This window comes from Neltuma alba, unplaced genomic scaffold (assembly GCF_004799145.2).
Source record: "Neltuma alba isolate B1F8T4 unplaced genomic scaffold, ASM479914v2 tig00006051_pilon, whole genome shotgun sequence".
NCBI lineage: Eukaryota > Viridiplantae > Streptophyta > Magnoliopsida > Fabales > Fabaceae > Neltuma > Neltuma alba.
Window position 1 is genome coordinate 987 of NW_021634330.1, and position 17,930 is coordinate 18,916.

Sequence of the window (17,930 nt, forward strand, 5' to 3'; positions counted from 1 at the left end):
AATATAAAAACTAGTTCACCAATTTGAGTAGATTAAAAAAAAAGTTAAGTTAGTTATTTATAATAAATAGGTGTTATCCTTCCTAAAATATACTTGCTAATTTAGAACTATCATTATTAGAAGGATTATCTTTAAAAAAAATGGATAAATATGATAGACAAAATGGATTGAAGTCTTATATTTAGGATTAAAATAAAAATCAAACTAAATCTTATATTAAGAAGGTAGTATATTTTTTAAAATATTTATATATATTATTAAACTGTATATTAATTTATAAGCGAAATAAATTAGTTTAAAAAAATATAAATAATGTAAAGTAATTGAGTAAATAGGAGTGGAGGACTGGAGCTAGTATTATATTAGGGCTTTTGCAATTAATATGGAAATTGGGACTATAATTGCAATATTTTCTCGCGGTCGCGGGTTTTCTTACTCGGGCATTGAACTTTAAATCATACCATCTGTACTAGCTAATGAATAATGTGAAGAGATTAAAAAAAAATATCAATTTATAAAGGAAATAAATTAGTTTAAAAAATATAAATAATGTAAAATAATTTAATAAATAGGACTGGAGGTAGTATTATATGAGGGCTTTTGTTTGAGGATTTTTCTTCTTTTTTTTTTTCATGGTTAGAAGGAAATTGAAGAGGGAGACACAAATTTTGTTGGGAGAATTATCATGGAGTCAAAAAAAAAATAATTCTAAAAATTCTTAGTAACAAGTGAGAACTTGTTATTTTTTATCCTGAAACTTATCTTTACAGACTATTTGGAATTTTTAATAATTATATTTATTCCTTAAAATTTTATTACAATTCTCTCAATTTTGTTTGGCATGAGAGAAGGAAAGAAGAATGCCGTTTGTTGTTGTTATGACTTGTTACCCTTTTCTAATGTCTTTTGTAATATCCCAACATTTCAAATGTTTTTGCATTGTCTAGAGTTAGAATATGGATGAACAGTTTCAAGATTATGGTTGATGTCTTGATGAGACTAGAGGCACCAACAAGACTGCAACGACAAATGCTGAGAAGCAACCTGAGAATCCATTATCATCTTGCTCACCTCTGTTTATTTCCTTCTTTTCAATGAGCTTCTTTGATGCCTTTCTATCTTTTGCACCAGTCGCCAATATCGACGTATTGGTAGATTTGATGACACTTTCAACTCCAATATCCTCCAAATTTGCCTTCTCGAACACCTCACTCCACTGAACAGAGCTTGCAATGGAAGTTGCAGAATCGCCATATGCATTTACTAAAATCATTTGAGCAGAAATCTCCAGATTTTGTCACAGAGTTGAAGTTACAATTAGCATTATTGATCTGACATCTAAGAGTGTTGCATAATCCAAGCTTTGCAGCCATGTGACTTGGAAGAACAAAGGTTTATTCATTTGTTTGAATTGCTGCTTCAGAATCTGCATTGGGATTTAGGAGTACAATAGTGAGGCGTATGAAGGAGACATTTGTTTGGAGAAAGAAACGCAGAGTCTATTGTCGTTTGCAAGGCCTCTTTTTGGCTATCAAAGAAGGAATTTGATGTGTGAACTGAGGAGGAGTTCATAAGAATCGCCATTTTTAAGAAGCTTTGAAGCCTCTGTGGCTTTCTCAGTGGAAAACCAGGAAGGCAGAGACAAAGGAAAGCTTGTTTTATAGTACAAAGCTACATATCAGGCATTTGCTAAATAGACTTGTTATTATTATTAAACAATATGTATTTTTATTTTTATTTTTCCATTTATGAAACTTGTTCTCTTTCTTCCTCTTTGATTTTAATTTCAACGGTCATGAATGGACCACTCTGAGTTGTTGATATTGTACACAATGAAGCAATTGATTTGTACTTGAAAGTAAGAGGCATATGATTTATGAGGGGGTCATGAACTCATAATCATACAGAATAAGGATAAACAAAATTTTGTTTATCCATAATATCCATCAATATCAGTAAAGTGGTGTCTCTTAAGAGGAACTTCCTTCTCCTTCATTTCATCACCTACAAACAGTAGTTGTGATGGAGAAACAAATGAAATGAGTGAGCGTAATATCAACATACATATATACGTACGTACGTACATATGTATATACATACATACGTTCATAAAACCCTCTTAAAATCGTTAGTAGAAGAGCATAATAAGGGAATAATTATCCCTTAAAAGTCTGAAGTGATTACCATTATCACTTTTGACATAGGACTCAATTCTTGACGAATGGCAGAAGAAATTGATTTTATTATTCAACTATCAAAATAAAACTATGCATACATATCATATGTGGGAACTAATTTACCTCATGGTTAGAACTCTATGACCGCTTCTTATAGGATTCATTCACTGAATGTTGAAAGAAATTGAAATTACTCCCATCAATCCTAAATATAAGAGTCATAAAGCTAATTTACTTATACATATCAGTTGAGTACTTGAGTTAGTTATTTAGAAAAATCTGTTTTATTTCTCTTAAAGTACTCCCTTTGATCATTTGCATAAGAAATTATTTCTACCGAAGAGAACTCCTTTTATATACATGCAATAATTCAAAACGAAATTATAAATTTGAGAGATAAAAGTATATTGAAGTTTTACATTTAGGATCAAATCAAAACTCTCTACTAAAGATAAAAGTATATTGAAGTTTCACATTTAGAATCAAATCAAAACTCTCAACTAACTCTTACATTTAAAATTGAAAAAAGTATTATTCAAGCAACGAAATTAAACTAATCATAAATTAGATTAGAACCAATTTGCTTGATAGCTAGATACAAATTAATAGAAACAGAGAAGAGAATCTGAAGTGAGAGTATATATTAAAGAGAGAGTGACGTAGAATCCTACCAATATAGATGTTGTAAAGTTAATCCTTATAGAAGAAGATGTTAGTTTAGGAGTGAGAGAAGGAAGAAGAAGGAGGAGGAGTCTTGAGCACATCATAGTGACCATAGCCATGATACATCAGTTGGATTGGGCTCTCCTTCCCATACTCTTGCCCATATTCTGCTATTACCTTCACCCCTCCATTGTTCTTGTCTTGCATCACCACTCTTATTGGCATCCTACACATTCCATTACACACGTACCCCTTATTAATTATGCTTCCCACATACCAAGTTTTGAACAAAATAGAGCAGTAAGATTTTCATAAGAGATCATCCAAATCCTTATCCTTAGAATTATAACACAAAAGCTAGCCTAGAAAATCAGAGAGAGAGAGAGAGAGAGAGGCTTTGGAAAGGTGAAGTGATTTTACTGTAAAACATGAGAGGACATGAGAAGTTCAGGCTCTCCTCCCCATATGTGAGGCTTTCTCATTTGCCCTGTGTAGGTTTCAAAGTCACCCTCTAGAAACCTGTATAATATATAAGCATTACACAGTCGTCGTCCAATGGAAGCAAAAAAAAAAAAAAAAACAAAGAAAGAAGATATAGTAATTATTTATAAACAGGTTTGATTATTTCTTTATTGACATTTTTCTCTAAAAAGATATTTTTTAAAAAAAAAAAAAGTTATGAATCATAAATACCACTCAGTGTCAGCTCTCCTCTTGATGAATTCATCCACTACCTGAAATACAAACATTAATTTAATGTTTCTTCCGTGAGACAGATAGGTTACACTATGCATGTAGCTTTAGAAGGAAGCAGAACACTAGCTAGTGAGAGATCTCATGTGTATGTTGGAGATACATAAATATATATATATATATAAATATTCTAAGATTAAAAGCTTAAAGTATTCTTCAACAAAAGGTCAAAAAGAAGTACTCTTCATTAAAATTATGTAAAAACATGCCAACCAAACATAGATCAAGAGGTAAAAGACAGTATATAGTACTTTGTTTCTGAGATCATCAGCGAGTTGTTTTTGCTTGGATTGACTTGGAGATGGGTCTCCAGATCTGAGACAGGCTCCGTACACAACTGATCTAAACAGACACCTTCCATCTCCAGGTACTCCTGCTCTATACAAATCCTTCCAATTCAATTTCACTTCTACTACTAATAATAATAATAATCGCTATATTCGTACTTAAATTCATTAAATAAATATATCACTAGTAAACTGCAGGAAAGTAAAAGGATATAAAAGTAGTAAAAGCGAAACGTACGAATCACAGAAAGGCGAGAAGGGTCGTCGTTGACAGGATGCGATGATTTTTCTGGTTTTGACATCATAGAGAAAGAGGAAATGAGGAACATTAATTTGCAGAAACACAGTTTGATAAATGCCATAGAGAGAACAAAACAAGAACAAAGAGAGGATGATAAGGAAGAGAGAATCACCAGGTTGGAGATGTCTCTTTTGGGGTTTGAGGTGAAGTTGATGGCTAATTCCTGCTAGCTTCATTTTTCTGGGGAGGATCGAATCCGATGCCATACACACACACACATATATATATAGTGCTTTCTTTATTCTTTAGTTTGTGGGTTTGTGTGTGTGGTTCAACTCTATCATACAGTCATAATTTCTTTGGGAGGGAATGGGTGATGCCTTGCCACGCCACAAGAAACTGATAAATCAGGCAAAAGGTTTTACTCCCTCTTGGGGTGTTATCTTTTCCCCTTTTTTTGGGTTGTCTGTCTGAAAGTCAATATTACTGTCTAATGTTCAAATTTAAATCCCATGCATTTTATGAATAATATATGATTATATATATAATTGATGTGTATTGTATGAGATAAAATAACTAATTTATGAAAATAAGTTAAGTTGGTTATTTAGAAAAATATGTTTTAATTTTCCTTAAACAATCACTTTAATAAGAGCTGCTCCTTTTTTTAACTAATAAGATTAGTCAATTAAATAAATATCATAAAAAATTAAATTTTGAATTCTTATAGTTTTGACTCAATTGTAATTCATTCTAACTTGATACTACCTCCGGTCCTTAATATAAGACACTGTTTGACTTTTATTTTGATCTTAAATATAAGACCCCGATCTATTTTGTCTCTCATATTTATCTTTTTTTTTTTAAGATAATCCTTCTAATAATAATAGTTCTAATCAATACACTTGATTACTAAGAATATTTTTAAAAAAATAATACATATTTGTTATAAAAAAACTAACTTAACTTGTTTCCTTAGTTTACTCAAATTAGTCAACTAACTCTTATATTTAAGACGGGAGATAGTATAACTTAATGCATATAATTTTGACTTAATTATAACTTAATTGCTAAGTCAAAGTTTTAGAGACCAATAACAAGTCAAAATTATAAGAATTGAATTACATAAATTAAATATTACGAACAAAATCACAAATGAGTCAAATTCACAGGCGTTAGGAGATCAATTTCTCCAAAATATTAATATAACTCGGGTGCCTAAATATTTTTGGGGCACGATCCTGCAATTCATGGTGATGTCATGAGATGAAAGGCAATGCATTACAGTTCATTTGTCGCTATGACCCCTTAACGCAAAATGTTTCCATGAACTATTCTCGTAACACTGTCTATCATAGGGCCATCCAATTCTTGAATTTTAGAAAGCCCTTCTTTAGCTTTTACATTCCCAAAAAAAGATCAGAAATCTTTGAGTTGTCGGAAGGGTAAGGTTTGCCGCAGAATCTTGGTTTCAAGCAATCTGGCCTTCTTATGCTTCAATCTTTCCATTGCATCACCCTCCAATTCATAGATATCAGTATAATCTATAAGAACTGAAATATTCTGGTAATTCATAGATATTCTATTCTCGTTTCATTCTTACCAAGTTGGCGTACTCTGCTTCAATCTTCCAAAATGTCATCAGCCAATGTTTCTTTGCAAGTGAGTTCTCTATTTCAATGGAAATTCTGTAATATATGAAGAAGAACGGATCATTTATAAACAATTCATATTGGACTTGATAGATGTCACGAGCATTCAATACAATGCAACAGTTCAGATGATATATGAACACTAGGATGTTCTTCTCTTTTGATTTGGATTTTGATTTTTCAGCAGAAAGCCGTAACCAGAAGCACGAAAACTGGAAATCGACTCCTACATGCCTCTGGAGTTTCGATCTTAGCAATGGCTGACATTGCCTACAGAAAAACCCTAGAATTTGATGGACCATTAGGTTCAGCCTGGAGAAGCATCGTAAATCTTGCAGAGCCTGCAAATCCTATCATCCACGCTGTTCAATGTCAATGGTTAACGATCCTGTCCTTTCTGGATGATCAATTTGTAGTAGTTCAAAAGATAATCGAGGCATTGTTTCCGCCTTCATCGCATTTGTTCGTCAAGAATGACGATCTTGTGCTTGTGATAATGTCCCTGCCAGAAAAATTCGATGATGCTCTGAACAAAATTCCTGAAATTATCCACCAATTCCCGGCTCTGGAGTGCACATTGCTCTATCTAATCTCGTGGTTAAATTGTTTGGTTTCTACATCGATCCGTTGTGGATTGGATTACTCAGAGAGAACTGACAACGATGAGAGTAATCATGAGGGAATTAGGTTTTTTTCTGTATTAGAATCATCACCAGAGCCTTCTGAAGCTGCAAGCAAAAGGGACGCCATGGAAGCTTCAACCCAGAAGAGAGGCTCATACAAGGAAGCATTAATGAAAGATGAGGATGAGGGTGTGAACGGTGGTGTCCAGAAGATAGGCTCATACAAGGAAGCATTGATGAAAGATGAGGATGAAGGAAGGATGAAGAAAGAAGATCAAATTCTGGGATTGTTTGAATCTGGATGGACTCTATGAAGCATGAAACATGTTATTTGAAAAGAAAATTGGATGGATTCTGTTCGTGGTGATTGATGATGATAATACGAACAAGAAAATGCGGCCTCATTGTCTGTGGGTTTTGACCGTTATGGTTCTCAGGTTCCCTGTATAGACTAATGGCACTGCCACTGACAATTCATGTTAATCATTAGGGCAACCATATTATTCAGTTTTTATTTTTTTTATTGTTCAAGTGTTTTGAATGAATAGCTTTATCTTGTATTTCTGTTCTGTGCATTGTAGACGCTTAACTAGAATCAAATACTCCGAGTTCTATGAGAATTATGACAATAATTTTTTTTCCTTTTTAAGAGATTCATTTGTTATGCTTGTTATCTCTGGCGCCTTGATTTGCTTAAAGACACGAGAAATATATACGCACACAAAAGAAGCCGATTGATTACTACCCTAGTATGACATCATGCCATCATGTCCTTTCTTTTCTTTTTATTTTTTTTGATACACTAGAAAATAAAGCACGTCTACTGTTATCTAGTGGATGCCATTATCTCCTATAACGATGGAAGATTATGGATCCAAATTTTCCAGTATGCATAATAGAATTTTTTTTCATTTATAATCATTGAAAAATAAAGTTATCATTTAATTTTAAAATTCACTACTACCTTTTAAGCAAAATATAGTTCCATCGCGATCAATAATTCAAATTGTTGGCAAAGAAATAAAAGGTCTCATATATGGCAATTTCTTATTATCATCACTCCCACAAATTACACACACGGACACACTGGTTGAAACTGGTATTGATTTGATAATACTCTTCCGGTTCTTAATATAAGACCCATTTAACTAATTTGATTGGATTAAGAAAGTTAGGTAAGTTAGTTAATTATAAGAAATGTAACACATTTTTCCTAAAATACCATAATTATCTTTCTTAATACCCCATCTTCCTCTTCTACTTGGTTATGGTTGAGAGAGTATCCATAAGGGTAATTTAGAGAAAACTGATAAATATGAGAAATGGATCTTATATTTAGAATCAAAATCAACTCAACAATTAGGTCTTATATTAAAGACCAGAAGAGTAATTGGCTTTTGGAAACCAGCTAAGGATCTTATTAGGCCAAGAGTCTCCCGTGAAAAAGTTCTTGTTAGGCTTCTCCATAGGAGAGGATTCGCATGCATTCAAAAATCAAAACCCGTTATTTTCAGATCTGACTTTTTTTTTCAAATTAAAATAATAGACACTAAACAAACAAGCAGAACCAAACCCACGACCTCCCACTTGCGCACGAGCATAAGGCCTTTGATCACATATGACCTTTTGCTGGGTGACCTTCCCATGATTTGCCTTAAATATGTTTATAAGCCAAAACTAATGATGCAAGGCATATCTCCATTACTTTTTACTCATTGATCTTATCCCTTTGAGGGAAAGGTATTTGAGAATCAAAATATAAAAGTAAATCAGTTGGTTCAAAATCGAAGCAACTTTGAGAATAGGCAAATGCTTTAACTCAAGCCTCAACTACTCTTCACAAATATGGGCTTGGATATTTCTACGAGTCAACTTCAGAAGAACTCGACGCAAGCATTACTGCATTAAGACGAAATACCGATCATGACGGCACCACGCGCAATACGAGGCGAGTAACATGGACCGAAGATGACGCCCACACGTCGGAATTAATTTGCGGGAGGAAAATGACATGGCCACGCACGCTTGGACCACCTCCCTCCAAACCTGGCCGTCCAAGTTACTAAATCCTATCGCGCTTGACAACTCCTTACGCGACACACCATTCACAATCACAAACTACCTCTCCATTTTTGAATCTATCACTTTTTAATATTACAATGAACAGAGGAACAGAAGAAAACAAAATCCATAAATTACACAGGACTGTACATCTCTTCTTCGCTAGGAAGACCCCAAAAAAAAGGAAAAGTAAAGAAAAAAAGGCACTAGTGGCGTGGGATCAGCGCAGGGAAGAAAACTAGAGATACAAGCAGAAATTTACAACACAAGGATCCTAACACTGGTAAACAGAATAGCTCTTGGTTTTCCATAAAAAGCTAAGCGCCCTCCCCATTTTTCTCCTAGACATTGACTTACACAACGGTTTTGCTTCAGGAGGCGGCATCTCTATGTCATCAGTTTCTGGCGGAAACTGGTGTGTCTTGGGAGGTGAATTGTCTCGCTGTCGCTGCTCCCTGAACAGCATCAAGAGTTTCTGAGCTTTCTCTCTTCCTCTTGAGGAACCATTCACTGATAATGAAACCAATGCAGGTATTACACCTTCTTGCAGGACCATCTGGCTACATATTTCATTCCTGTTACATAGAATTAATAGACAAGATAGAGCTTGCTCTTGCTCAACGAGCTCACCCGTGTCCAGTATGGTAGCCAATGCGCCTATGAGCCCCGGAGATGATATCATTTCCTCCCTTCCCAACTGAGAATGAGCCAAATTGATCAAAATAGCTATGCATTTTTCCGTCCCCACACTATCACCCTGGCCTGCAAGGAGGGATTGAAGGCCATTGATGATGCCTGATGAAAGGAGGTTTGGAATATTGGAGGGTACAGTAGATAGATTATACAATGCATGAAGGGAATCTTGCTTGCACAGGACTTCAATGTCAGGCTGACACAGAAGCTGGATGAGGAACTGAACAGCTTGACTCATGCCAATCATACGCTTGGCTTCTTCAAGGCAAGAGAGATTCAGATAGAGGGCCGTTGCACAGCCACAGGAGGAGGAATTAGAGATCATTTCCTCTAGCAATGATAATAGTCCTGCCGCTAACATGATCTGCTTATTCCTGTTGGACAGAAACAGGATTAAGTCTATATTGACGATAAGCCAATACCTTTTTAAGTTATAAACAATAACTTTATTGTGAAATATCTAAACCAAAAACTAATGCTGAAAAATAACATAAGTAAAACTTGAGCCATGTTTATAACCATATCATTGTCAACATTGACCATGAATGATCAGTTTTCAACACCAATTTACTTTATGCATGTCATCTCTTTACTTCTTCTCCTGTTTATTTATTGAGGAAGAAAGGGGCATCGCTCCATTCTAGAACTACCACACCAGACAAGCCCCATGATGTGCTGTTCATCTTCACCATCAAGTAGAGCAGCACTCCCATTACAAGATGAAATGCAGGAGGCAAATCAACAAAATGAGCAGATATAATGCACTTGAAACAAGTTATTCACAAGTTGACCGTGGTCTAGAATTTTACATAAAAAGAGCCCCATGAAAAATAATAATTGGCCGAAAGACGAGCAGATCAATATGATAATGAAAATATCTTAGATCTACTAGTGGTTTGATTCTGTAATCACATGAAAAGCAGTTCTACGCAATAATTTAAAACTGTCAAGATTGAAAAAGCAATGCCCACCTGTTGTTATTTACAGCAAGGTTAAAGAGGGCCATTGCTCCACTTTCTTGAGCTGTCACATTCCCTTCAGACACTGCTGATTGCAGAAACTGCAGAAGTGCTTCAACAAACCCATTTGCCCCCATAAAAATCCTGGCTTCTTCATCATCCCTCAGCAAAAGCCTTAACCTTTCAACCACTTTACATTTCCTTTTCCAACTGTTCCCTTCAGTCAAGACTTTCAGAAAACCAAGATACTGCTCAGTATCTTCCTCTTGTGCAGACAAAATTTCAGTTCCATTTTCTCCAGCTTCCTGTGAGACCCCCGTCTCTTCTAAAGGAACCACTTTGACACCCTTCAATTTGCAAGAGTTGACACTGTTCACAGATCTCGAATTTGTTGATTCAGACTCAGATAATGCTAATCTCCAGTAGTTAAAATCTAGAGATTCTGGAGGGCCATCAGGAATAGGAACTCCATTTTGTTCACACCAACTAGAAACAAGACCCTTAACACAGTAATTAGGGGTCAATGATACATGTGCAAGTTTCTGTTGAGTCTTTGGGCAGGTGTTGTGCCCATCGCACAACCATTTCTCTATGCAAACCCTCTCATAAGTTTGCCCAGAAGCAATTATAACAGGATCATACATGAGTTGCAGAGATATCGGACACCTTAACTCCTCTGGTGGAAGGGGCATTTGCCCTGATTTTCTATTATTTGGCTTAAAATTAAAAGAACTAAGTTTTGAGAGCTGTCGGTCAAAGGCTTGGGAATGACCACCAGCAACACATTCTTCCGTGGAGCCCATAACAGTGGGAGAACAAGGAGTAGAACCCTGAGAATCATTATCGTCAGAAAACTCACTTCTAAATAACTTAGAGTATTTCCTCATGAGGTGTAAAAGATATGCGACAATTGATTCCTTTCGCTTGTCATCTTCAGCCCGAGCTCTTTCAATATGTTTCTTGAGAGCTCTTCTTTCAGTAAGAGCTGCTCTAGAAGATGTGATTCCTAGTCTAGTAGCAGCCTGGTGAAAACATTCAAGCTCACTACTATCAGTAGAGTCGTTAAACTTTCTCCCCTGCTGGAGCAAAGCAATTAAATTATCACCAATTTGCTTCTCCATTGGGTCAAGTGCCAATTCCATACTTTCAAGTTCACTCACAATCTCTTGAATCTGCACAGACACCATCCATGGAAAATATCTTAATATTAGTTCACACTGACTATTTAAAGTAACAAGGAAATGGCAACATGTATGCATAATCAATCCAAGGATCTAAAAGAGCCCCCATTCACTCATATGTTTAAAAAAGCAATCATGAGGCCTTGTAATAATATCCACAGAAGTACTGCAGCAGGATCATAAACCGCAAAAGCAAAGAGCATTTTACACATGAAACACATGACATATAACCAACGTCGGAGTCCATTACCTGACATCCAATAGATTGTGGGACGATATCTTCCACCCTTTTAAGACTATTTTCAAGAGCACATTTAGCTCTCTCAAATTTTAGAACAACAGAATCCCCAGTTATAGCCTGCAATTCATGTAAATCCACAGGCTAAGGTAAACTTAAATTCACTTTACTTGCTGCCAGACAAAAAGAACAAGAAAAACTGTTACAGAAAAAAATCATACCAAATAAAGCTTACTACACTCGGAACAATGTTGAAGAACATTCTTGGCCTTCTCTAACGCCACATGCAATGAACATAGTGCCTGGATCCCAGATTTGCTCCTGGGCCTAGCTGCTTCCAAAGATGGAAATATTGACAATACTTTGCAATATGTTGCTGAAAGAGCCTTGCACAATTCTCCATGTAACTGCATAAGTAACCGGATAATTATTAATTAATTAAATAATATTATAGAGAACGCACAAACAAACTTGCCCAACAAAGGGAAACAATGAGCCAGAAAAAGCAAGAAGAATACAAAATCTCTTTAAGAGAAATAGTAGTCTTAAACATACACAAATAAATAATTAGACATTGCATATCTCACTGCATAGCTTATTGAATGGAACAGACAAAGAAAATGTTCATACGGAGATTTGAGTCCTCGTATGTTGGGGCCAGGGCTGGCATAGTCTTAAAGTGATCTCCATTCCCCGACTTAATATAATTGAAGTATCAGAATTTCGAAAGCAACATATATTCAAAATACATGGCCATACCTTTGCATCACTTGCTGCGAACATATTTTCTTCAACCTCCGCAATATCCATCGTTCACTTTCAGTGTTGATATTTAGGGCCTAAATGATCTCAACTGCATTAAATGGCATAAAAAATGGGAAAGGAAGAAGTTAGCTAAGGGAGAAAATTGTGTGTTATGTCATGTGTGCGATTATAAACAGAAAAGCTCATAGAGCCGCTGTCACTAAACTTGTGTAATTATTTACACCTAGCATTACTATGCAGAAAAATTTTTAATTGCGTTGAATATATAAAGCATCATTTCGGTTCTTTAACAGGTTCACACCAATGGAGGAAAAATATGCATATTTTCATCTTGTTTTACGTGAACGATTGAAAATTGTATCTTACATATGATTATTTGAAGTAAACAGAAACAAAAAAGCCGGATCATTTAAAGTCAATCCAGCAGGACATAAGGTATTTCAAGCCCCTAATTATTAATTAAGACATAAGAAATTAAGAATCTCCTGTAAGCCTTTTTTTCACAGACCTAACAGACAAGAAGTAAGGAAAAATTGCAAGAAAGAATAGTATGTCCAGTTTGTATGCGTAATTAAAAAGGGGAGGAATAAGGTGAAAGAGGAAGATTTTATTACACGACAATCTTAAAAAAAAAAAAAAGATAAAGATATTAGTCCAGAAATGGCAACACATAAGAGACTTCATGACTAGAGAAAAGTTTGACAAACCAATTCAGAGAGTTCACTACTCCATGGAAAGCAAGATATTGATCAAATAAACGATAAGAAAGAGCAATTTAGTCGACACTTGTTCAACAACTCCAAAAGGAAAAAAAATTAAATGATTCAAATAAAATACATCTTCAACAGACTTATAATGAGTTCCAAACTGAGACCTTCACTCAATAGCACAAAGAGACCACTAATCACAGCAAAAACATTAGCTAACTATGTAATCTGATTCAGGAACAAAGACAAGAAAAGCCCAAACAGGACAATGAAATGATGAACGGAAAGAGGTGAGGAGAACCATTGAACAGAGGAAAACCATATGAAGTGAAGTAGAGGAGCAGAAGAACAGTTTCAGAGACAGGATTAGGGTTTAGAAGCGAAGACGTACCAACAAAAAACGCAATCAGCCAAGGAGGTTTCATAAAAATGACAGTTTCTAAAACCACTGTACCAGGATTTGAAAGATCTGAGACTATCGCAAAGCACTCGCAATCAGAATAGTGATGTTCATTTCGAATCGGGGAGCGAATTTATCGGAGCTCCCACGCGCAGACAGAAGAGAGAAGGAGAAGAGGAGAAATGGGAGGGAGATGGTGGTTTTGGTTATTATTCACTTGATATTTCCCTGGATGGGAAGAGAAATGTAGGAAGGGAAAAATAATTAATAATTAAATTTAAAAAAATTTATTTCATTTAAACAAATGACTCGAGAATGAAGGTGCTTTCTTTTTTTGGTTTTCGAGGTTTTTTACTGGAGATGAAGTTCAAAGTGCTGGTGGGTTTTGAACTGGCTAATTTAAGGGAACGAATAATTGCTATATTTTTTATTAAAAAAAAATTGAAAGAGAAAGTTAGAATTTTCGCCGCTTTTTTCTCTCCGCTTCCCCGGCCGACAGTTGCCGACCTCCTCGTTTGTCGCTTAGCAGACCTGTCATGTGTATTTCCGATTGACAACTTTGTCCTCGCCAATTATCTTTTCTAAAAATCAAATTTTTGGTTAAATGTATTTTGCCTGAATTTCTTATGTCAACCCTGCTTACATTTTATTTATATTATCATTTTATGCTAGATTCATGTTAGTACTACCTCCGATTCTTAATATAAAATCTTATTTGATTTTTATTTTAATTCTAAGTATAAAATTCTAATTCACTTTATCTTTCATATTTATGTAATTTTTTTCAAGATAATCTTTCTAGTAATTGTAGTTTTAGCCGACACACTTATCAGCAAGGATATTTTAAAAAAGACAATACCAATTTATTATAAATAACTAACTTAACTTATTTTTTTAATTTTCTCAAATTAGTTAACTAGCTCTTATAATTAGAATTGGAGGTACTATCTTATACTACATCCTCTCTTTAATATAAGATTTAATTAACTAATTTAAAAAATTAAAAAATTATTAAATTATTTTAAAGTATTTATATTTATCATTTTTAAATATAATTAATGATATATTGGTGCATTAATATTTTAAAGAGATTATATAAACTATGCTATAATTAAATAATTTAGTAAGTTTTTTGAATTTCTTACATTAGCCCACTCTGTTTTATACCAAGACTGGACGTAGTGTCCACTATTTTTCATATCAGATTAATAATTGTTTAGCCCAATTAAAAAAATCTCTTTTAAGAAAGATTAGCTCCGCTCCGCTCCTACGTATCATTATCTCATTTGCTGGGCATGGCAACCAATGAAAATATGTTGTTATAAAAAATTAATTTATTTTTTTGGAAAAAATGTATTAATTTAAACAAATTTATGTAAGAAATTGAAAAATTAATACTACGCAAAACATTAAATAAAAATAATAGCTATAAATAGCAATAACTAAAAGCACAAAGTTTAACACGGATTTTATAATGACTTCAAAGAGAAGTAGTAATGTTTATAGTTTTGAAGAATAATTCTTTTTTGGAATTTTATATATAGATTCACGTTAATTATTAACTGTAATACTCCTCCGGTCCTTAATGTAGGACCCAATTCTTGAGTTGGTTTTGATCCTAAATATAAGACCCATTTCTCATATTTATCAATTTTCTCTAAATTACCCCTATAGATACTCTCCCAACCATAATCAAATAGAAAAAGGAGAGGGGTATTAAAAAAGATGATTGTGGTGTTTTAGAAAAAATGTGTCACTTTTCTCATAATTAACTAACTTACCTAACTTCTTAATCTAATCAAATTAGTTAAATGGATCTATTAAGGACCGGAGGAGTAACTAATAACTACCCCCTTACCTAATACTCGCTGCATTGAAATATTTAAAGCTATGAAAAACAAATATACACAGTAAGAGAAAAAATATCAAAGTTATTGCTTGATTTATTTTTAGTACAATCATAAAAACAATAATTTATCTGGTTTTTTTTTTGGAAAAAAGAGGTCAGAAGCATTTTCATTTGACAATATTTAACAAAAAAAACATGCGAATTAGTTGCGAAAGTTAATGATTGAATTGAAGTAACAGAATAAATATTGCGAAAAAAATTTAAAAAAATATACATAACATTGAGAAAAAAAATAAACTTGATGTAAAGTTAAAAAGTAAAATCGAAAGGAAGTAATAAAGAGAGCAATGTGAGCTCTTGTCCGTTAAATAAGCATATTGAAGATTCAATTCATAACTCGTGTGAAGCAAACCTAATTAAGATGAATTTACTTTTGGCCTTCGGTACTTGGCAATGGCAAAGGATATTCATATTTCCCAGACGGAATTTAAGAATACGTTACAAAATTTGAAATTACTCATTTGATCCTATTTATAAGTCACTTTCAACGTATTTCACACAGGCCAAGAAAAATCTTAAACTTTATTAACTTTCATTTAAAATTTAATAACTTTCCAACTTTATCCATATTTAATATATATTATACCTCGTGTAAATAAAATCAATATAATAATAAATTATGGGTAAAATTATATATCTATACAAAAAAAAATTTCTTAATACCCTATAAATATAACTAAAAATTATCTTCTCTCCCTACCCAGTAAATAGGAGCAGAGGAGTAGTTGCTAAAAGTATAAATTCAAAAACATTGAAGAATTTAAAAAGAAATGAAGTTTTTATTTCTTCTAAGGGGAAGAAAAAGTGCGTCATGTGGATCCTGCCCGACAACCATCCTCATTAATTATTGTCATCGGCATAATCTGTTGCCCTTAGCCACACAAAGGAAAATAACGTTCGAACAAGTGGAGTTGATCTGAGACTTCATTGGTGCGTTCATAAATACCCCTCTGACTCCTAAGTCGGACCATAAATGCATGTAAGGTTGTTCATGTCTAAGATAAATTAATAAGGGTTAATACAAATTTTGTTTCTTTAATTTTATTTTTATTTTGGTTTTGGTCTCTCAAGTTTCAAACTATATATTTTGGTCTATCAAGTTTCTTTTTATTTAAAATATTAATCCTTATAATTCAATAAATACTTGGATCGTTTTGCCCCTTTAAGAATCAAAACCTATTGTTTGAAATTTGAAAGAATAAAACCAAAAAGAGAACAAACTTGAGAGACCAAAAATTATATTAATCCAATTAATAATTACTCCTCTACTCTTATTTATAGGCGAGATAAAGAAGATTTTTTCAGACTTTTTGTCATAAGTTGTATTACTAAATTTTTTTTTTACGTGGCTTTTCATTTATTATTATATAAACTATTATTTTCTTAAAGAGTACACATTAAATTGGTGTAAGTTGAAAAATTATTACTCATCTAATCCTGTTGATAAGCTACTTCAAGCATATTTTTATCAAAATCAAGAAAAACATTAAATCTCATTAATTATATCTTAAAATTTAGTAACCTTTTAATTTTACTTGTAATTAATATATACACTTATGGGGGAAAAAGTAATCTCTACAATAATAAAATAAGGATAAAATATTCATGCTAAAAATTTAGCCAAGTGACTTGTAAATACAATAACAAAAATATTCTATTTTTCCCTTATAAATAAGCCCAAATGAGTCGATTTTAGCTGCTTTTAATCATTAACTTAACTTTTAAATTTTGAATAATAGTACTAATAAATCACTTGATTCGTTTGTTGGTCAATCATTTGCCTTGTGTCGCACATTGGAAGATGAATAAAGCAGGGTGAAAGTTTGAAGCGTGCACTGCTCTTGCTCGTCTAAGAAAAAAATTAGTTGGCGAGGGTCATTGGTTCCTTCGTAGAATTTTATTTTATTTTAACGATTGAGTAATAATCCTATGCATTAACAAAACACGTTTGTCTTTTCGCTTTTTAATTGCCACAAAACAGGCTTGTTAACTACTCCTCCAGTCCTAAATATAAAACCCTTATACTAGTGTGTATAAGGGTCTTACATTTAAGACCGGAGGAGTATTTTACAATTATTTCTTAATAAAAGACAATATATGGTCTATTTTGACCGCCGGGATTTATATTATGCTGACAATTGCTGATTGCGCTAACGCAAGTCAGTTTTTAACGGTAATTTGCAATCAAATAAGAAATTATTTTAAAAAAGTTGAAATTCCACAAAAGTCCCAGAATTTCAAATCAATTATATATAACACCTCAATGTTTAATTAAAGTTAAAATTCTCAAGCCCACAAGTCGTTCCTTTCGCCATTAAGTAGTTAACAAAAATAGTTATGTCAGGGTAATAAGGATTAAATGGCATCGGTCCCCCCCCCCAAAAAAAGCATCTATATGAATTAAAAAATTTAGAGTATAATATACAAAGCCTCTTAAACTTTAAGCCACTTGCGTTGACATTTTAAAATTTAAATATAAATCCTTAAACTTTCATTTTTTGACATAAACTTGTCGTTAATTACTTTCTCTAGTCCTATTTATAAGCTTGTAATAATAATCAAAGGGTATTATTTTCTGATCTAATGTCTATCGAAATCAACTCATTACTTTTATATGATTG

The 17,930-nt window shown here is 33.4% G+C and overlaps 3 protein-coding genes across 3 annotated transcripts; 1 reads left to right on the forward strand and 2 right to left on the reverse strand.

Annotated features, from left to right (window-relative positions):
• Positions 1-2,543: 2,543 nt before the first annotated feature.
• LOC114749442 (OTU domain-containing protein At3g57810-like) lies at positions 2,544-4,357 on the reverse strand. The gene is made up of 6 exons (XM_028937945.1): positions 4,294-4,357; positions 4,119-4,169; positions 3,845-3,966; positions 3,534-3,574; positions 3,261-3,359; positions 2,544-3,066 (listed from the first exon to the last, which is right to left on the reverse strand). The coding sequence occupies exons 1-6, from the start codon at positions 4,355-4,357 to the stop codon at positions 2,895-2,897; spliced, it is 549 nt and encodes a 182-aa protein (XP_028793778.1). The 3' UTR covers positions 2,544-2,894.
• A 1,672-nt stretch (positions 4,358-6,029) lies between these two features.
• LOC114749443 (uncharacterized) lies at positions 6,030-6,710 on the forward strand. The gene has a single exon (XM_028937946.1). The coding sequence runs from the start codon at positions 6,030-6,032 to the stop codon at positions 6,708-6,710; it is 681 nt and encodes a 226-aa protein (XP_028793779.1).
• A 1,794-nt stretch (positions 6,711-8,504) lies between these two features.
• LOC114749445 (U-box domain-containing protein 45) lies at positions 8,505-12,726 on the reverse strand. Its single transcript, XM_028937947.1, has 6 exons — positions 12,704-12,726; positions 12,288-12,407; positions 11,750-11,935; positions 11,541-11,648; positions 10,122-11,281; positions 8,505-9,524 (listed from the first exon to the last, which is right to left on the reverse strand). The coding sequence occupies exons 2-6, from the start codon at positions 12,336-12,338 to the stop codon at positions 8,732-8,734; spliced, it is 2,298 nt and encodes a 765-aa protein (XP_028793780.1). The 5' UTR covers positions 12,339-12,407; positions 12,704-12,726; the 3' UTR covers positions 8,505-8,731.
• Between the last annotated feature and the right edge of the window lie 5,204 nt (positions 12,727-17,930).

What these genes read in the sequence shown, in the direction of transcription:
- LOC114749442 (XM_028937945.1), bottom strand. Translation starts at nt 4,357, where the DNA reads ATGAAGCTAGCAGGAATTAGCCATCAACTTCACCTCAAACCCCAAAAG. An exon ending in AAAGAGACATCTCCAACCTG is followed by an intron (nt 4,170 to 4,293) that starts GTGATTCTCTCT and finishes TGTCAAAACCAG; the next exon opens with AAAAATCATCGCATCCTGTC. An exon ending in ATGTCCTCTCATGTTTTACA is followed by an intron (nt 3,067 to 3,260) that starts GTAAAATCACTT and finishes TGGAATGTGTAG; the next exon opens with GATGCCAATAAGAGTGGTGA.
- LOC114749443 (XM_028937946.1), top strand. Translation starts at nt 6,030, where the DNA reads ATGGCTGACATTGCCTACAGAAAAACCCTAGAATTTGATGGACCATTA.
- LOC114749445 (XM_028937947.1), bottom strand. Translation starts at nt 12,338, where the DNA reads ATGGATATTGCGGAGGTTGAAGAAAATATGTTCGCAGCAAGTGATGCA. An exon ending in CACAATCTATTGGATGTCAG is followed by an intron (nt 11,282 to 11,540) that starts GTAATGGACTCC and finishes GTGTCTGTGCAG; the next exon opens with ATTCAAGAGATTGTGAGTGA. An exon ending in CTTGCTGTAAATAACAACAG is followed by an intron (nt 9,525 to 10,121) that starts GTGGGCATTGCT and finishes TCTGTCCAACAG; the next exon opens with GAATAAGCAGATCATGTTAG.